The 17,444-nt window shown below is 42.0% G+C and overlaps 1 protein-coding gene across 2 annotated transcripts in view; it reads right to left on the bottom strand.

Moving 5' to 3' along the window:
* NPRL3 (NPR3 like, GATOR1 complex subunit) overlaps nt 1-17,444 on the bottom strand; it is a 94,608-nt gene that overhangs the window by 55,936 nt on the left and 21,228 nt on the right. For both annotated transcript variants that reach the window (XM_090024241.1, XM_090024240.1), the window contains exons 3-5: nt 12,803-12,932; nt 9,859-9,933; nt 5,628-5,781 (exon numbers count right to left, since the gene is read on the bottom strand). In XM_090024241.1, the coding sequence (XP_089880367.1) occupies nt 5,628-5,781; nt 9,859-9,933; nt 12,803-12,932 (359 nt within the window). The remainder of the gene's footprint in view (nt 1-5,627; nt 5,782-9,858; nt 9,934-12,802; nt 12,933-17,444) is intronic.

Here is a 17,444-nt window from a genome sequence, read left to right on the forward strand (position 1 = left end):
CAAAAATATCATGCAAATGTTCAGGTTCAGACACACGATGCAAACTCATTTCCCAGCATTCACACCCCACTGCCTTATGATAGTGCTTTCCAACATTATTATTTTCAGCTACCTATTATGCCAAGTTTATAATTATCTGTTGTCATAAAACGGCAACAAATAAAGCTCTCCAGAAAAGCAACAATATTCCCTCAACACTCGAAGGCAGTGTCTCTACCTTAAGACATGAAAATATCTGGGTTTTGTGTTCTTTACCAAAAAAAAAAAAAAAAGTAAACAACAGAATGGCAAGCATAGCAAACTTTGCAGTAAGGAGAGTTCTCTGAAAGAAGAGATACAAATGAAAACCTTGGGCAGAAAACAAAGAAAACTGACTTATGGTTTGGGTTTAGAAATATTCTTCTTCAGGGACCAAGAAGGGAAAAGCAAACAAAAGGCCTAAGAGAGCCTGTTCATTTAATAGAAGAGTAGCATAGATGCAGAAGGACCATTAGGTCTCTGCAGTTTCTATTTTGCAAGGACTGCAACCCCCATTTTGCAAGTATTCACACTGGGCCTTGTTGCTATAGCCAAGAGAATGGAGTCCCTTTGGCTGCTGGTTTAGTAGTTGGCACACACAATATTGTAGCCAACCTTAAGCACAATACCACAACCCTCCAGAACTGAGACCTCTCTTTTAAGGATGTGTCCCATTCTTTCTTCTGCTTTTAAAGAATGAGGCCCAATTATTGTATGTACTTCAAAGAAGATTGGTTTGATACAGTATGTACAAATAGGAACTGGAAACAGGATTCAAAAGGCCTCCCAGGTCAAGTCCAGTTCCGTACACCCACATACAACCATTTATCTTACAAGTCCTAAAATCCAGTGGTTCCTGGCCCTCACGTACATCACATGTTATGAAAACAAAACATCTTTTAACAGTAGTGCTCACAGTTCTGGCTCTATAGGCCAAATGAATAGTATGGGACCAGTCCACAGACTAGCACTCTGGAACCCCATGCCACCTGCATCAGAATAGGGGTGGCATAAGGCCCAATCCCAGGGCTCAAGGGCCAGGCAGAGGAAGAGCAGGGTCCTGGAGCACAAACCTGGTCAGGCAGATAATCACAGACTCATAGAAAATTAGGGTTGGAAGGGACCTCAGGAGGTCATCTAGTCTAACCCTCTGCTCAAAGCAGAACCAGCCCCATCTAGATCATCCAAGTCAAAGCTTTGTCTAGCTGGGTCTTGAAACCCTCCAAGGAAGGAGATTCCACCACCTCTCTGGGTAACCTGTTCTAGTGTTTTACTACCCTCCTACTGAGAAAATTCTTCCTAATATCTAACCTAAACTCCCCTTGCTGCAACTTGAGACCATTACTCCTCCTTCCGTCATCTGCCACCACTGAGAACAATCTAGGTCCATTCTCTTTCAAACCCCACTTCAGCTAGTTGATGGCTGCTATTAAATCCTCCCTCAATCTTCTCTTCTCTAAATTAAGTAAGTCCTGTTTCCTCAGTCTGTCATCATAAGTCATGTCATCCAGCCCCTGAACCATTTTTGTTCCGCTTCACTGGACTCTCTCCAATTTGTCCACATCCTTTCTATTTTAAGGTGCCCAAAACTGAACACTATACTTCAGGTGTGGTCTCACCAGTGCTGAGTAGAGGGGAATAATCACTTCTCTTGACCTACTGGCAACACATCTAATGATGCAGCCCGGTATGCTGTTAGCCTTCTTGGCAACAAGGGCACACTGCTGGCTCATATTCAGCTTATTGTCCACTCTATACCTTCAGGTTCTTTTCTGCAGGGCTGCTGCCCCTAGCCTGTACTGGTGCATGGGATTGGTCTCTCCTAAGAGCAAGACTTTGTACTTGTCCTTCTGGAACCTTATGAGATTCCTTTTGGCCCAATCCTCCAATCTGTCTAGGTCATGTTGAACCCTAGCCCTACCCTCCAGCATATCTACTACTCCCCCCAGCTTGGTGTCATCTGCAAATTTGCTGATGGTGCACTTTATGCCATCTTTCAGGTAGTTCCAGACACTGAACAAAACTGGCCCCAGGACCGAACTCCAGGGGCATTCCACTTAATACTGGCTCCCAACTAAACATCAAGCCATTGATTACTACTCTCTGAGCCCAATGATCCAGACAGTTTTCTACCCACCTTAGAGTCCGTTCATCCAGCCCATATTTCCTTAGCTTGCCTGCGAGAATGTTGTGAGAGACTGTATCAAAAGCCCTGTTAAAATCAAGGTACACCACATCCACCATGTAACACAGCACAAGTTGTGCTCTGTTACTCAAAGGGGCTGAGCTAGCAGCAGAGCAGCCCACAGGTGGCTGCAATCCCCATCAGGAATCACATGGCCAGCCAAGGGCCACCTGATTGGGAAAGCGGGCCCAGCTGCTAGACATAAAGAATAGCAGAGCCAACAGTTTGCTGCAGGCAGCCAGAGAAGGAACATTGCACAGCTAGAGCTGCTGCTCAGAACACCTTGGAGGTACAGGGCAGGAACTATGGGGAAGGTGGAGGCTACTAGTCCTGGGGCATGACCTAAAACTACACCCTGCTGGGCCTGGGTGGTGTAGTGGGACTGCCAGTGGCGGGGCAGTCTCCAAGAAATGTCATACCTGTGCCTCCCCAATGAAGGGCAAGTATGGGACACCAGAAAGCCTCAGCCCCCACTGCCTTGCAGGTTACCCTCTGGAGGGGAAAGGCTAGGGTAGCACACCCTGAAGACAAAGCAAGGGCCCAGGCTCACAGTGAGTCCTGAGGTGTATGAAGGAGCTGGGTGTGAGGCTCCAGGGGGGTGGGGCCCTGAGCCCATGGAGGAGCTGGGTGTGAAGCTCCCGGAGCAAGGGGATTGAGGCCCAGTGTCGGGCAAGGGGATTAAGGCCCCAGTGTGGAGGTGTGAGGGGACCAAGAGGAACCTAGCCAGGCAGGGAGCTGAAGAAAAGGGAGGGGCTGAAAGCTTTGAGTAAATGAAATTGAGAGCCCAGTGAAAGGACACAGAGATTGAGAGTCCTGACGTGAGGGCATAGAGATTGCAATCTACAGTGTGAGGGCACAGGAGTGAGAGTCCCGACATGAAGCAGTGGAGTGAGGGTCCTGGTGTGTGGGCACTGGATCACAGGCCAGGTGTTAGGCCATGGATCCCATCTGCGGGGCACGGGACGTGGTATAAGGGGAGGTTCAGAGCCGTATATATAGGCCCTTGACAACAGGGCAAGTAAATGGGCAGCCTCCTGGTTACACTAAAGGCATGGCAGAAGAGCAGTTTGTCCTGAAACAAGTAGGTGGGCCAATGTTCAGACCAGCCCCAGGATACCCACTTGTTACACACATCCACAGAGCCAGTCATCTCATCATAGAAGGCAATCCAGGCATGACTTGCCCCCTAGTGAATCCATGCCAACTGTTCCTAATCACCTTCTTCTCCTCCAAGTGCTTAGAAATGGGTTCCTTGAGGATCTGCTCCATGATTTTTCCAGGGACTGGGGTAAGGCTGACTGGTCTGTAGTTCCCTAGATCCTTTTTCCCTTTCTTAAATATGGGCACTATGTATGCTCTTTTCTATTTATCTAGGATCTCTCCCGATCGCCATGAGTTCTCAAAGATGATGGCCAGTAGATCTGCAATCACATCAGCCAGCTCCCTCAGTACCCTCAGGTGCATCCTGTCCAGCCCCACAGACTTGTAGACATCCAGCTTTTCTAAGTAGTCCCTAACCACTGAGGGCTGCTCACATCCTCCCCAAACTGTGCTGCCCGGTGCAGTAGTCTAGGAGCTGACCTTGCCTGTGAAGACTGAGGTAAAAAAAGGCATTGAGCGCTTCAGCCTTTTCTGCATCCTCTGTCACAAGGTTGCCTCCCCTATTCAGTAAAGGACCTACACTTTCCCTGATCCTCCTTTTGCTACTGACATACTTGTAGAAACCCTTCTTGTTACCGTTCACATCCCTTGCTAGCAGCAACTGCAGTTGTGCTTTGGCCTTCCTGACTTCATCCCTGCATGCCTAAGTAATGCTCTTATATTCTTCCCTAGTTATCTGTCCAAGTTTCCACTTCTTATATAAGTTTCCTTTTTGTGATTTTGTTTACTGAAGAGTTCCCTAAGCCAAGCTGGTCTTCTGCCATAATTGCCATTGTGCTAGCCCTCCCCCAGCTAGGATCAGGCTCTGGAGCCCTTGTGCTGCCCTTACCCAGCCTTCACGTGCCAGGATCAGGTCCTGCATTGACCTGAATGTCTGATCTAGCATGCAAGATCATGGCCTATGAGGCTCCCCACAGGATTCGTGGGGAGCCCTGCAGGCCAGATGACATTTCTGGGTAGCAAGATGTGGCCTGTAGGCTGGAGGTTGCCTTATAACATACCACAATGTAAAAACAAGGGAGATAAGGGGTTCCCAACATGCTGCCACTACAATACAGGGGGAGCTTTTATTATTATTTAGATGCACAGTCAACCCTATCCAAAAGGTTCAGAGCAGCTTACAATAAAAAGCAACCTACAGGTAGGAAATAATTGCAGACTCTCCAAACAAAACCACTAAACCTGAAAACTACAACCGTTTCCCCTCCCCACCCCTCCAACTACTGCTTCCTTGCAAACCCTCTGGCCAAGCCCCACCACACTTCCCAATCACATTTGCATGCAGATGTAAGAAACCACTTCCCACTGCCCCCCTTTCCCACCCACTCACATTTCCCCTTCATCACACAAGATGAGATCCCTCCTACCTCTCCCTAGAGAGGCTGTGGCTATTCCAAAAAGCACATTGCTTCCCCCTCCTCCTCCCTACCCCAAAACAACCACAGCACCAAATCTAAAAGAACCACAACAAGGAAGTAACAGAAAGACCCATGCCTCAATCCCTAACAAAGTGCACCCTTGAGAGTTGTCCTTTGTCAAAACATGCCTAGGCACCTGCCCAAGGAGGCTCCCTGCCTTTTTAGGGTCTTCTGGCTGACTTGGTCCTCCTCACTCCATTCAGGTGATCAAGACAGTCCTCCTGCAATGGCAGCAATTCTTTAGCCCAGAGCTACTTCCCAGCACATTAGATTAAATACGCTCAGATGATGCTAGGAAGGTACAAATGCTCACACTAAAGAAAAAGGGAAAAACTCATAGTCCTTGCAAATCTGACCCAGGGGAAAAATGAATTTCCTGACCTTAATTTGGCAATTGATTTGAACCTGAGGGGAAAAGCAAAACCCTCTAAACAAGGTAACCCAAAAGGTTTCTAAGGACTGTCAGGATGCCCTAGTCAAACCTCCTACCTCAAGCACAGCCAATTATCAAAACCTGAGGGAAAAAGTCCAGAAGCCAATTAAACATTCACAAGAGGGAGGAAAACATTCCTTCCTGGCCCCACGAGACAGCCAGCAGAAGCCTGAAACATTGGGCTAAGACGAAAAACTGATTTTGTCCAAGATCCCTCCCAATGGGATGGTAATTCAAGACTCCAAAAACTAAAGTTCAGTTCACTACGTCACTATGTTACCTGTCATCTTCATTCCTGTTACTACCTTGCTGCTACAAGAAGTATGTACAAAATTAAAATTCTCAGACTGTTTTAATTTATGAGGATCTATGACATTTTCTTTCAGTAAAATAAGCTGAGCTCAGAACTCACTTTCTGACATGGCAGATACTTCATCTTGAATGGCTAAGATCAGCTTGGCCTCTCTGGTCAGGTACTGGCAACGACGTTCCTCGTGCTGTAGAACTATGGCAATTCGACGGGAGAGATTATGTAAGCAGTTTATCACAGATGGGTCTGCATTGGCCTATATGCAATATAGAAACAGCTGGTCAGTTTTTCAGCAATTTTCGGTATGGATAAATGTACATTTTAGCCACTTTGAAAGGCAAGGGGGACTGCTATTGCTTGGGAGTATGCCACACCTGTTATGATCTAACTCTTATATCTATCTGATCCTGTAGCATTACAAGTTAGTTAAATTGCACCAACTCAGATTTTGAGCTAAGCAGGGTTAAAGCTGGAGTAGTTTTGTTATACCTGTACAATTACAGGATTATACAGATGAAAGAAGTGCATTTTAACAGCTTGAATTAGTATTCTCTGACAGTGAAACAATGGCCATATCTGTCTATACTCTCTAAAATATATGAAAAGTAAAATAATATCTCCAGATAAACAGTCAAATAAATTACTTTTAACAGTTACCAGGGAGACCGACCTTCAAACTGGGTGTTAAGAGAAAGGAGATTTCTCTTGATTTATTTAACAGTTTAGCAGAAGTACAGAGACCAAAAACAACAGCAAGTCCAATAAATATTACTAGGCCAAAGAGTCATGAAAAATATGACACAGAAGTTCCAAATGTGTATAATTCAAAAAATGAAGAAAATTCACTATTTTATTCATCTAACTGTTATCAACTCTCTTACTAGGCTAGATCAGCTATAGAACACACCTTCAGTAATTTACGTTTTACGTTTTTAGAAGTAATTTAAACTTCATGCTACTGAGAAATCAGAAGAACATCAATACATTCAAATACTGGAAAGACAAGGAAGGTAGGCACTTAGCCACAAATCATTCTCTCCATGTGGCAGATTAGTATTTTAGTCACTAGTATGACAAATGCTAACTATTAAAGACCTAGAAAACATTATCCCACTTTTAATCCAAGAGAAAATGGAACTGGTTTTTCACACCTCAAAAACACTATATATTAAAACTATTTCATTTTTATAAAGTCCTAAAATAAAAAGTTAGGAAACCTATCAATTCTATGCAGCTGATAAGGTGGGGCTCATTTGCTTCAAGTCAGCAAGGGTGCAGCAGTAAGCTGCTGTATGTCTGTTAAGACATTTAAAGGACTGGAAGGTTCAGCCAACAGATAACTTGGCATCTGAACTAGCAAACTGTGAATCAGCATTTCTGAACTCAGCATTTTTGCTGAGTCAACGTATGTTGATGTACTGTAACTCAAGCACAGCAGGATCACTGCTGATTACATTTGCGCCTTTGCCTGCTGTGTCTGTCTGCTGCAGATGGCCTGTTATCTTAAAGTATCCCCACCCATAGCATGGAGAGGTTTGCAGCAATAACCTACAGCATGGAGAAAAAATTCAATTTGCTGAACATATTCCCACAGACTTCACAGCTGTCTATAAAACAGAAAATGTCATTTTGGTAAATGAATCGTAGTGATACTAAAAAAAGATGACAAAGTACATCACAAAGTCCACAGAGTGATCAAAAATTGAATATATATTATTTAAATGCCATGCTCGATTGCCATTATTAATGCTATGGCATTAGTCTCTGGGCTAGGAAGAAAAACCCAGAGATGGGAAATCCAAAACTGGGCCTGCATATGGCAGTTTTTACATTTCAGCTGGTTGAGCCAGGATTGTCTAACATATATGAATGGGGTAAATAAATGCAGACCCTATTATATAACTAGGTACAAGAAAAAAGGGGAAAAAGGTACAAAAATGGTTCAAATTCTATGCCCAGGTGCTGGGTGGTGCCTTCCCCCACTCTTCCTCACACTATTAGAAAACCATACTATTTCATAGTATCTGACAAAGTAGATTATATTGCCTAGGAAAGCTTACGGCCCTCTCCGAGTCTAAGGTATCACCCTACCCTATGTTCTACATTATTTGAAAGATTTTCCTTTTAAAACATCAATAAATAAATACATGGGAATAAGTAGGAATAAACTCTACATGTGGGCAACAAAGGGCTCTAACTCAAAAAACCTGAAGTATGACTCAAACTTAAAACAATATTGTTCTGAAGCATCACTTCAGGAAGGCTTGTAAGGAAAGTGAATATTTATTTTTTTCTGCAAAACTCTCAGATCTTTATTTCAGCATACCTGGGACTTCATCTGAATGAAAAGGGAAGGACAAGAACAAGTAGGGACTCCCAACCAAATACCATTTTCAGCAAAAAGCCATCTACAGATCAAACCACAAGCTTCTGATCCAGGAAAAAAAGATATACAACTTGGACCAGATCAGAATCAGAATATTGAGCTAGAAAAGGAAAGGAGATTTTCAACTTCCATTTTCCCCAAAAACCTGAGACTAATTTGATTCTTGAGGTATGAGTATTAAAATCTTTATTTCTAAGTCTCTTTTTCATTACCATGTATTAGTCACTGCAAATGAACACGTCAGGAAATTTTTGCTTTATTATTTGAGACTCAGTGACTGCTACAATTAAGAATACAAAACAACTCTTATACCTCCGTTTTCACTCACTCCTAAATTCTCAAAAGCCATTAACTTGACTGGAAATTGTCCCAGTCTTGCTCTTCCTAATGTTTTCTCTTATTATTTCTACTTTGAAGGCAATCTCTTCTGCCATTTTTGAGCAAACGGAAACATAACAGCCACACCTCCTCTTGATTATTTATTTCAAACACAAAAAACTAAACTACTGAGTTCCTGAAAATAGTTAGAGGAGGAACATGCACATAGTTGCACTTAGGAAAAGAGCTGAAAATTCAATCATGAATGTCTGAAATGGACATAATGAGCTTAGGTGGAAGTGTTCTCAATTCAAACAGACCACAAACTCCAGGAGAACTAATCCCGACATACAAAAATGGAGCCCTCCCAATTCCAGGGCCAGACCTACAGCTACCTTACTCTTTCATCTCCCTAACAAAGTTTACTTTTCGGTGGGCTATCATTAGTTCTCACGTTTGCACAAATGCCCAATCAGTCTAATCTGTGGGGAAGACATTTAAAGAAGCATCATAGCCCCACAGTTACTCTAGGGCTCTACTGTCCTGCTAGCAAATGGATCCCCAACGTACACCCTTGCTAACTTAAAAAGGTACCTCCATGGATCTTCAAGCACACATGTACTTGATGCAACTTTAATAATGTAGAGATCCAGATATAGTAACAAGCACCACCGACACACCTATCAAATAATACATGCATTATTCCACATTTCACAGAGGAAGCAGTTCCTTCCTTAAAATAAAAATGTCTGAGCCTCCAGGAGTAGTATCTGCATTTATTCTTTTAAACAATGGTCAAGAGCTACTTAGTTTTCATTCTCAAGCACCTAATTGTTACATTGGTTTTGTAGTATGCGAATAGTCTTCTCTGTTCTTACGCTTTTGATTACCTAGGGGTCTGCAGGAATCCATTTAAGGTAATGCATACCTGAAAGTACACAGGTTATGCATCCAATTCAAATAACCCTTTCAGTAGGAAATAACCCTTTTCATTCACTTGCAAGACAATGATAAATTTGGGGAAGGGTATAGAGGGACTGATTAGAAGGGCTAAATACCAAAAAAACACAAAAAATATCCTCAGTGACAGCATGTGGAGAGAAGGGGACAAAATGATGGAAACACACCAATATTTAAAACTGTGCAAACACCAGTAAAAGAAAGGAATTACCAGCTACTGAATTATGAGAAATAACTCAGAGTGAGATGATGAAGATATGAGCTATCAAAAAAATCCTTCTGAAAAAAATTGCCTATGGAAAAAAAACAGGAGAGAAAGAGGCTTTCATCATTTGAGGCAATTAAGAAGCTCAAGAAAATACCCTGCAGGGAACAATCATGCACTCACCCCATGCAATGGACTCAAAATGCTGAAATAAATTTTCAGTCTCGATTTCTATGACTACGTGATTTTACAGATTTTAATTATGTAGCTTAAATGTCACATTTGATAGTGTTTTTGCATTTATTCTTACACAATTTCAAATTAATGGCATTTGTATTTTAATAAAAGAAGATTGTGAATATGTTTCATTGAAATATTACTGGTATCTGAAATATAAGTATTTTAAAACAAGAAACACAGGTATAAAATCCATTCTTTAATAAGCTAGGATGGACTATGCTTACCCTTAAGGCAAATACAACATTGAAGAGAATCATGGTAGGCATCTCTCTCTTTGGTGAGGGGTCAGTTTTAGATACCTGCACAATATTTAAAAAACAAACAGATAAAGAAGCAAAAATCACTGCATTTGAACACTGGACTGAAAATAAAGGCTGACCGCATCAAATTACCACAGATGTTATTAATTAGGATGAGATGAACATGTACCATCAAACCCCAACCCATAAACTCAGAATTAGTATTTTTAATGGACTTACTCAGTTTTCTCCATTTACTTACCAGAAACTTATTAAATCAATATGCTTATTTCACAAAACCGTGTTTTTGAGGAATTCTGAAGAGAGCCCATCTGCTTCAGAAAACTATTTTTTTTTCCCTTAGTACACAGAAATTTATACCATTTAACAGAACTGCTCTTATTTCGATTAATTTTTCATTGCACTTTACTGTTAAGTGCCCTATACATTTATTCCTTTAGAGGAGATTCTTGTTTGTATACCAGCTAATTTGTAGAAAATCTATTCTTTTTAACAAACACCTTCAAGGTGGCCTTTACTGAACTGTCATTTTAAGGTGAGAGAAGGGGTACAGAAAAAAAACCCTACAACTAAAATTCACTCTTAGTAGCAGTTAAATTTCCATTGTTCCACTAAGTGTCACCACAAGATGGAGTAGGAGATCCAAGTGACATGTCTACGAGTGTTGTTACATATTACAATTATCAAGTACTGAATCTATGAAAATTTAAGAGGCATTAAAATTAGAATGTGCTCTAAACAGTCCCACATTGAGGCTTAATATAGGGGTGGGCAAAATGCGGCCTTGTCAGGCCATTCTAGCTGGCCTACAGGGTCCCTAAAAAATGTAGAAAATTAATATATATCTGCCCCTGGTTGCCTGTCACGCAGCCCTCTATGGCTTGCCAAAGCTCAGTAAGCGGTCCTCCACCAGATATAATTGCCTGCCCCGGCTTCACACCACTGCTGAACTCCACAGCTCTGACTTGCCACTAGAAGGCTGGCAAGCAGAGACATAGCCAGGAGCCTAGGTGCCTGGGATCAAGCTGTGCTGGGGGGGAGCAGTGACAGAACTGGAGACAAAAGTGCTAATTAGCTCTTCCCTCTTGCTACCTGGGTTCCTGGAGACTGAAAGATGCCTGGTTTTCTTAGTATAGACTGAACCACAACTTAACCACTCAGTCATATGGATGGGAAAGGAGCCATATCCTTCTGTAATGCATGGATGCTTGCATTTTAAGTGCCTTTATTACATGTAACCACACCCTAAGTATCCCACAAACTACACACTGAACTTGAACATAATCTTGACAGGTGCCAAGAGTCCTCAGTTGATGCTGCACCCCCAAACAACGAACAGGACCATTTAACAGTGTTCTTAAAAGAACAACTCCCCCCCACACCAGAAACTGAAAGAAATAAGGGAAACTTGTTTTCTACAGACTCATTGGTATTTGGATTAATGACATAAGAGAGGGCAACACCAAGCTCTGAAGTTTCAACAAGCCTATTTGGTCTCCAGTAGTAAAAAAGATTCCATATGCTTGTTGCACTTCCCTAAGTACCTTTTTAAAGGGCTTAACAAGCAATTCTGTTCCTATTCAAGTCAAAAGAAGTACTACCACTGATCTCAAATGGAACTACATAAGACTTTGTAACACCCCTTGTCCAGGGTAGAATAAGGGAGGTGCCTTTTCCCACTCAACCATAGGGATTGTTTTGAGACAGAATGACAATACAGAGATGGGAAAAGTCAAGGGCACAGCCATAAGCAGCCAGGATCTACCTGATCAGGAACCGTTAAAGAAGCCTAGTGTACATCTTGTGGGCTGCTGGAAGACATGAAAGCAATTGCATGATCGGGTTTTGAGGAAAGTTATGCCTCATTCCCCAAATCTATGACCTGCTAGGACAAATGTGCATGGGTAGACCACACGATTCTGGGAATGATAAAAAAAATTCCTCAAACCCCAAAGCAAATGATTACTAGTTGACAGCCACATCAGCAGCCCCGGGCAAGTGCAGCTGGAAGGTAGAAAGCTCCCCACTCTCAGAAATTTTTTTTGTTTACTTGGCAATTCTTTCACTCTCAGACCCTGAAAGCCCACTCCACTCCAACATACAGCATTTACAAATTGAAGTCTCAGCTTAGAAATATTTAAATGGCCTTGTCTACAAAGAAAGTCCATATGACTTTGAACACAGATCTTTCTGAAACAACCCTAGCACTGGTGACCCTGAAAAGGTAGAAAAAGTAAAGATAGCTTCCAACATTTTTATCATGCTGTGACTTACACCTGCTAAAAAGGAAATTTAATTGACACTGTAATAAACTCTGATGCAGAAAACTTGTCTATACAAGTTTCTATGGGTACGGACACATTTGGGGCCATTTCAAAAAGACAGCAACTGTTATGTTCTAATTTTTACATGTGGCAAAGTGGAAGTGATACAAATGTAGCAAAACCACTTCAAATGTAATGCTGCTTCATCCAAACTTCAAATTGGATCAGTTTTTCCAAGGTGTGTTGTTCCCAGCTTGTTCACACATAACAATTAGAATCTAGCAGCAGCTGAACTTTGAAACATTCTCCTTTTGAAACAACTCCAAAAATATGAGCCTTCACAACCAATTTAGTACTATGACTGGTTACACTACAATTATCTTTTAACCAGTGATGGGGGTTACTTCAGTAAAATTTCAAGTACAAACATAAATGAGAATAAGCATTAAATATAAAAACTTATTAACATTATGAAATAATTGAGAATAAAAACTTCTAACACCATAGTTTTAAAAATGTATCACAGTAAAACTGCACAATTTAGATTCTAAATTTCTTAAATTAGGTTGTTGCTGCTCTGTCCCCAGCAGTTCTAAGAAAAAAGCTATTCTTCACTGTTCACTCCAGCAGCTTTCTTACCATACCTGTCCCAGGGCATGCTGCAGCAAGGTAGGATGGCCAACAAAACGAACATTATCAATCTTCAGCTCAAATTTTTTGCCACACATGTCTGATTTTGTAGCCAAAATTGTTGCCAGGATCACATCTGAAAACCTTCAAGAGTGGAAATATATTACTATATTCATCAAAAAAAAACCCACACACCTACAAATATTCCCCCAGCTGAAATGCAAATTTATTTAATTTGAATTACTTGGAGTATGTTAAACAACATATTTGGATTTATGCACCTCAAATGCCAATTATAAAAATTAAACATCCTTTACAATAACATCTCTCAAATCAACAGAATTATAAAATAAGAGGCATCAAAGACAAAGACCGGAGTGCCATGCTTATTTAATTACATGCTCTTAGAAACATATGGAAAGGTTAGATGCAGTTTATTTTCAAACATATAAAAACAGTTTAAGTTAACCATTGCCTGAATTTAGCTGCAGGTTAATAAACTATTAAGCAACTTGATATCAAAAAAGCTGATCACTCAAGCAGACAAAGATCTTTTAACTAGCCAAGTACAGAGGCTGGTTTTATTTAATTAAAACCATGCTCGTGCCGTCTGTCCCTTCTCCTCTAAACCCATTAGTGTCATTCACAGTTTCATAGTTGTTGGGGCTGGAAGGGACCTTACAGATCACCAGGCCCATCCCCCCTGCACTTGGGCAGGAAAGACTCCTGGGATTAAAAGCTATTATTCTGAGATGCACTCAGTCTATGGCCAAAATATTATTGGTGGCCTGCAAAGAAGTGATATATGTCACAAAGTGTTAGCTTTTCAGTTGCTAAACTACATTTAAGGAAGTTAATCAAATATATCCACTCTTAATGCACTCTCTCCATAAAATACTGTGGTAACCGCATAAATGTTACTGGATTCACCGGAAAAGGATGTAGTCCATGAGCTCACAGATGGAAGTGGCAAGTGTCCACTCACCGTTAAAACACGGGACACAAAAGCTATGACAGGAACCTTCTAATATTGCATAGATTGCAGTTGTTCTTATACAGTTCTAATCTCTGAATTTTTATGTTGTATCCACTACCATATTTTCTGAGATAGCATGCTCAGATAATAATAAAAAGACCTAATTTAGTAAACTGTGGGGAATGCATTTTTTTCAGTTTAAGGATTGTGCAGACACCATTGAATTATTACTGCTCTTTCTTCAACTGCCCTTTTAGAAGTCCCACTGAAACCAAAGCAAATCAATTAGACATCTAAAGAGTATTTAAAAAAAATTGTAAAATTTACCTTGCTTCCTTTTTTTCTTTTTTTTTAAACATGTACTTAAGTGTGTCACCCATCCCCCTTTCCAAAACAGCCATCCTAGATAACATAGTATCGCCTAGAAAAAAGGGCACACATGGGTGTGGGTTGTAGTCTCCTTATCTTTTGTCAGCAAATGAGCCTTTAGTATTTAAAGAAGGAATTAATGTAAGACATATTTCTGGTCCAGCCAAATAATCTTTTAATGTGTTTACCCACAAATGAGAAACATACTAACTAAATGGAAATTAAACTAGCCATTTTTGCTTGTAAAATAGTCCAGTGTGTACCAGAAGTGTTGGCTGATCAAAAGGCTTTAGGGATTATCATAGAGACTATGCTATTGGCAATGCCAATCAATAGGTGTACAAAAATCAAGATAGCCCTCTCACTTATGGAGGAAGTACTTGCACACTGCCTTTTCAGACACTATCTGCTCACCAAAGAGCAGCGTTGTCATTTACAGGAGGCAGGTTCCTGGTGAATGCAACTGGATATTGCCAGAAATACAGATTAACCAAGGAATCCCAGTAGGAACAAAGCCAGCATTCCATAAACACAATAATGTATTTATGAAGTTAATATGGACAAACTGTAACATTTCCTTAAACTGTTCCTAAGAACATATGCTGTTTAAAATAAGTAACACAAAACGTTAACATGCCCAAAATGTGGAAACCCTACCTCTGCACCATCAGGCTGCATTAATTAGATGGTTCACACTGAACCAGAGAGAATCTGAGTGAGACCTAAGTCAGAAAGAGCTGAAGATTTCAAAGTGGAAAGGGGAGCTAACCAGGAAGTAGGATTGCTGTTGGTAAGAAGTCATTTTTTTCCATGGTTTTGGTGAGGAAGATCCTGCATGATGGCAGCCTGATCTCAGTTATGCTATCTTTATCACCAAGTTAGACTAGTACACCAATTTCCACAAAAGGCTCCACAGCTTAACCATTTAAAGCAAAGTTTGCGCAAAAAACACAGATGCTTTGCAGTGGCAATACATAGGGGGTGCACAGGGGTGCAAGTGCACGCCAAAAGAGCGCCAGTGCAACCCCTAACTGGCTGCGTTTGCCGCTTAGGCAACGAGAATGAGGGGCAGGCAGGAGTGCTGGTGTCCCCCTGCAAGTACTGGCCGGGGAATGGAACACTGCTGCACTCCTAGAAGCAGCTGCAGCCACTGCCAGAAGTGGGCGCAGCAATTGGCCTTCTCGCAATCAGCTGTGGGGGGGTGAGGGGGGGGACACACACCCTGGTCATTGAATCATCATGGGGGGGAAGCATGTGTCCCCCCTGACTAAGGCGGCACCAGTCACCCATGATGCCTTGTACCTATGCATCGATTCAAGACTGAGAACTTGTTATACTAGTGCTGCATAATCTGCACTGGTTTGGGGTTGTTTCCGCCAATGCCACACATTACACTTAAAACATGATTAACAGCCATGAAGTTATTCCACAAAAAATGCATAACTTTGTGGCTGTTTCCTATCATGTCATTAATTGAACATGTGGCCAGCTGTGCCCCTGTGGCTGAGAGACCCACCAATGATCTGGGCTCCCAGTCACAGGGACGTACCAGACTCCCAACCTGCCTGATGTACTCCTGTGGCTGGAAGCCCTCTCAGCCATGGGAGCTTGCTACTAGCTGGAGCAGCAGGACCTCTGCATCAGGCTCCCCCTGCACTGGAAATAATGCATTATGGGATCTGATGCACAATCCATATGGACATGCTTCCTGCCATGCCCATGTGCATGGTGTGGATTGCATATCATATCCTATTACGCATTTGCCTGCACATCTGGAAGAGGCTTTAAACTCCATCAATGTAGAAACAGTAAACATCTTAATGATAATACCTCTTGGACCACTAGTATGGATCAAATACCACTATTACTACTTTATTCAATTTACAAATAAAGTTTTAACCTTTAGAACTGAACTGGCAGCAACAACAGTAATTTTTTTTTAAAGGAAGACACCCTCAAACAAAGCTATTCCTGCTCAAGAAAAAATATTTTCTCCTTTGATAGTTTCATAGTTGGTAGGGTCGGAAGGGACCTGAGCAGATCATCAAGTCTGATCCCCTGCCATGGCAGGAAAGAATACTAGGGTCAAAGGACCCCAGCAAGGTGTTCTTCTAGCTTCTTCTTAAAGATCCCCAGGGTAGGAGCCAGCACCACTTCGCTTGGAAGTTGTTTCCAGATCCTAGCCGCCCTGACAGTGAAGTAGCATCTCCTGACGTCTAGTCTAAATTTACCCTCTGCCAGCTTGTGACTCTGCCAGCTATTTCTAGTCACTCTTGGTAGTACTTGGGGGAACAGGGACTCCCTCACTGCCTGCTGGTCCCCTCTGACTAGTTTGTAAATGGCCACTAGATCCTCCCTCAGCCTACTCTTGTGGAGGCTGTACAGGTTAAGGTCCCATAGCCTGTCCCCATCGGGCCTGCCCTGCTGCCCCCTGATCATGCGAGTGGCCCTCCTCTTGACCCTCTCCATGTTGTCCACATCCCTCCTGAAGTGCAGCACCCAGAACTGGACACAGTACTCCAGCTGCAGCCTGACCAGCGACACACAGAGGAGAAGGATCACCTCCTTGGACCTGCTGGAGATGCACCTGTGAATGCATGACAAGGTACGGTTGGCCTTCCTGACTGCATCCCCACACTGTCGGCCCATCATTTTGGCACCAATAATGACTCCAAGATCCTTTTCTGCCTCTGCACTGACGAGAAGGGAGTTCCCCAGCCTGTAGGTATGCTGCTGGTTCTTCCCCCCTACAGGCATACAGTACAGGCAGTCCTCAGGCTTACAACACAGTTGGTTTCTGAAAACTGCGTCTTAAGTCAAAACGTTGTAACTCGGAACCAATTTTCTCATAAGAAACAATGTTATAAATGAGAGATTGGTTCCTGAACCGATACCCTATTTTCACTAAAATACCCCAGAATTTTGTACTCAATCAATTACAGATGAGTAATATAGCTACATTAATGTATTTATATTGTAAACAGCAATCATATTGATTTTGAAGGACTTCTTTGGAAGTGACTTTGCTGGACTTTTTGAAACGCTCTTGGTTGGACTTTTTGAAGGGTTCTTGGCTGGAGTATTCTCAGGAGTCTTGGATGCAGGTTCTTTTTGTCTGCTTTCTTAAAGAAAGTATCCAAGGAAGTTTGGACAGATGTTCTCCAAGGAGATGTGCAACACAGCGAAGTTGTTCGCTGGCGTAGCATCACATTGGATCAAGCATTGTAAAACTGAAACTGACATCATAAAGTTGAAATAGGGTGTCAATTTATAAACACTGTAAATGCGAAACGTTGTAATGCGAAATGCTG

This window comes from Crocodylus siamensis, chromosome 12, assembly GCF_052110815.1.
Source record: "Crocodylus siamensis isolate JL-2025a chromosome 12, ASM5211081v1, whole genome shotgun sequence".
Taxonomy (NCBI): Eukaryota; Metazoa; Chordata; order Crocodylia; family Crocodylidae; genus Crocodylus; species Crocodylus siamensis.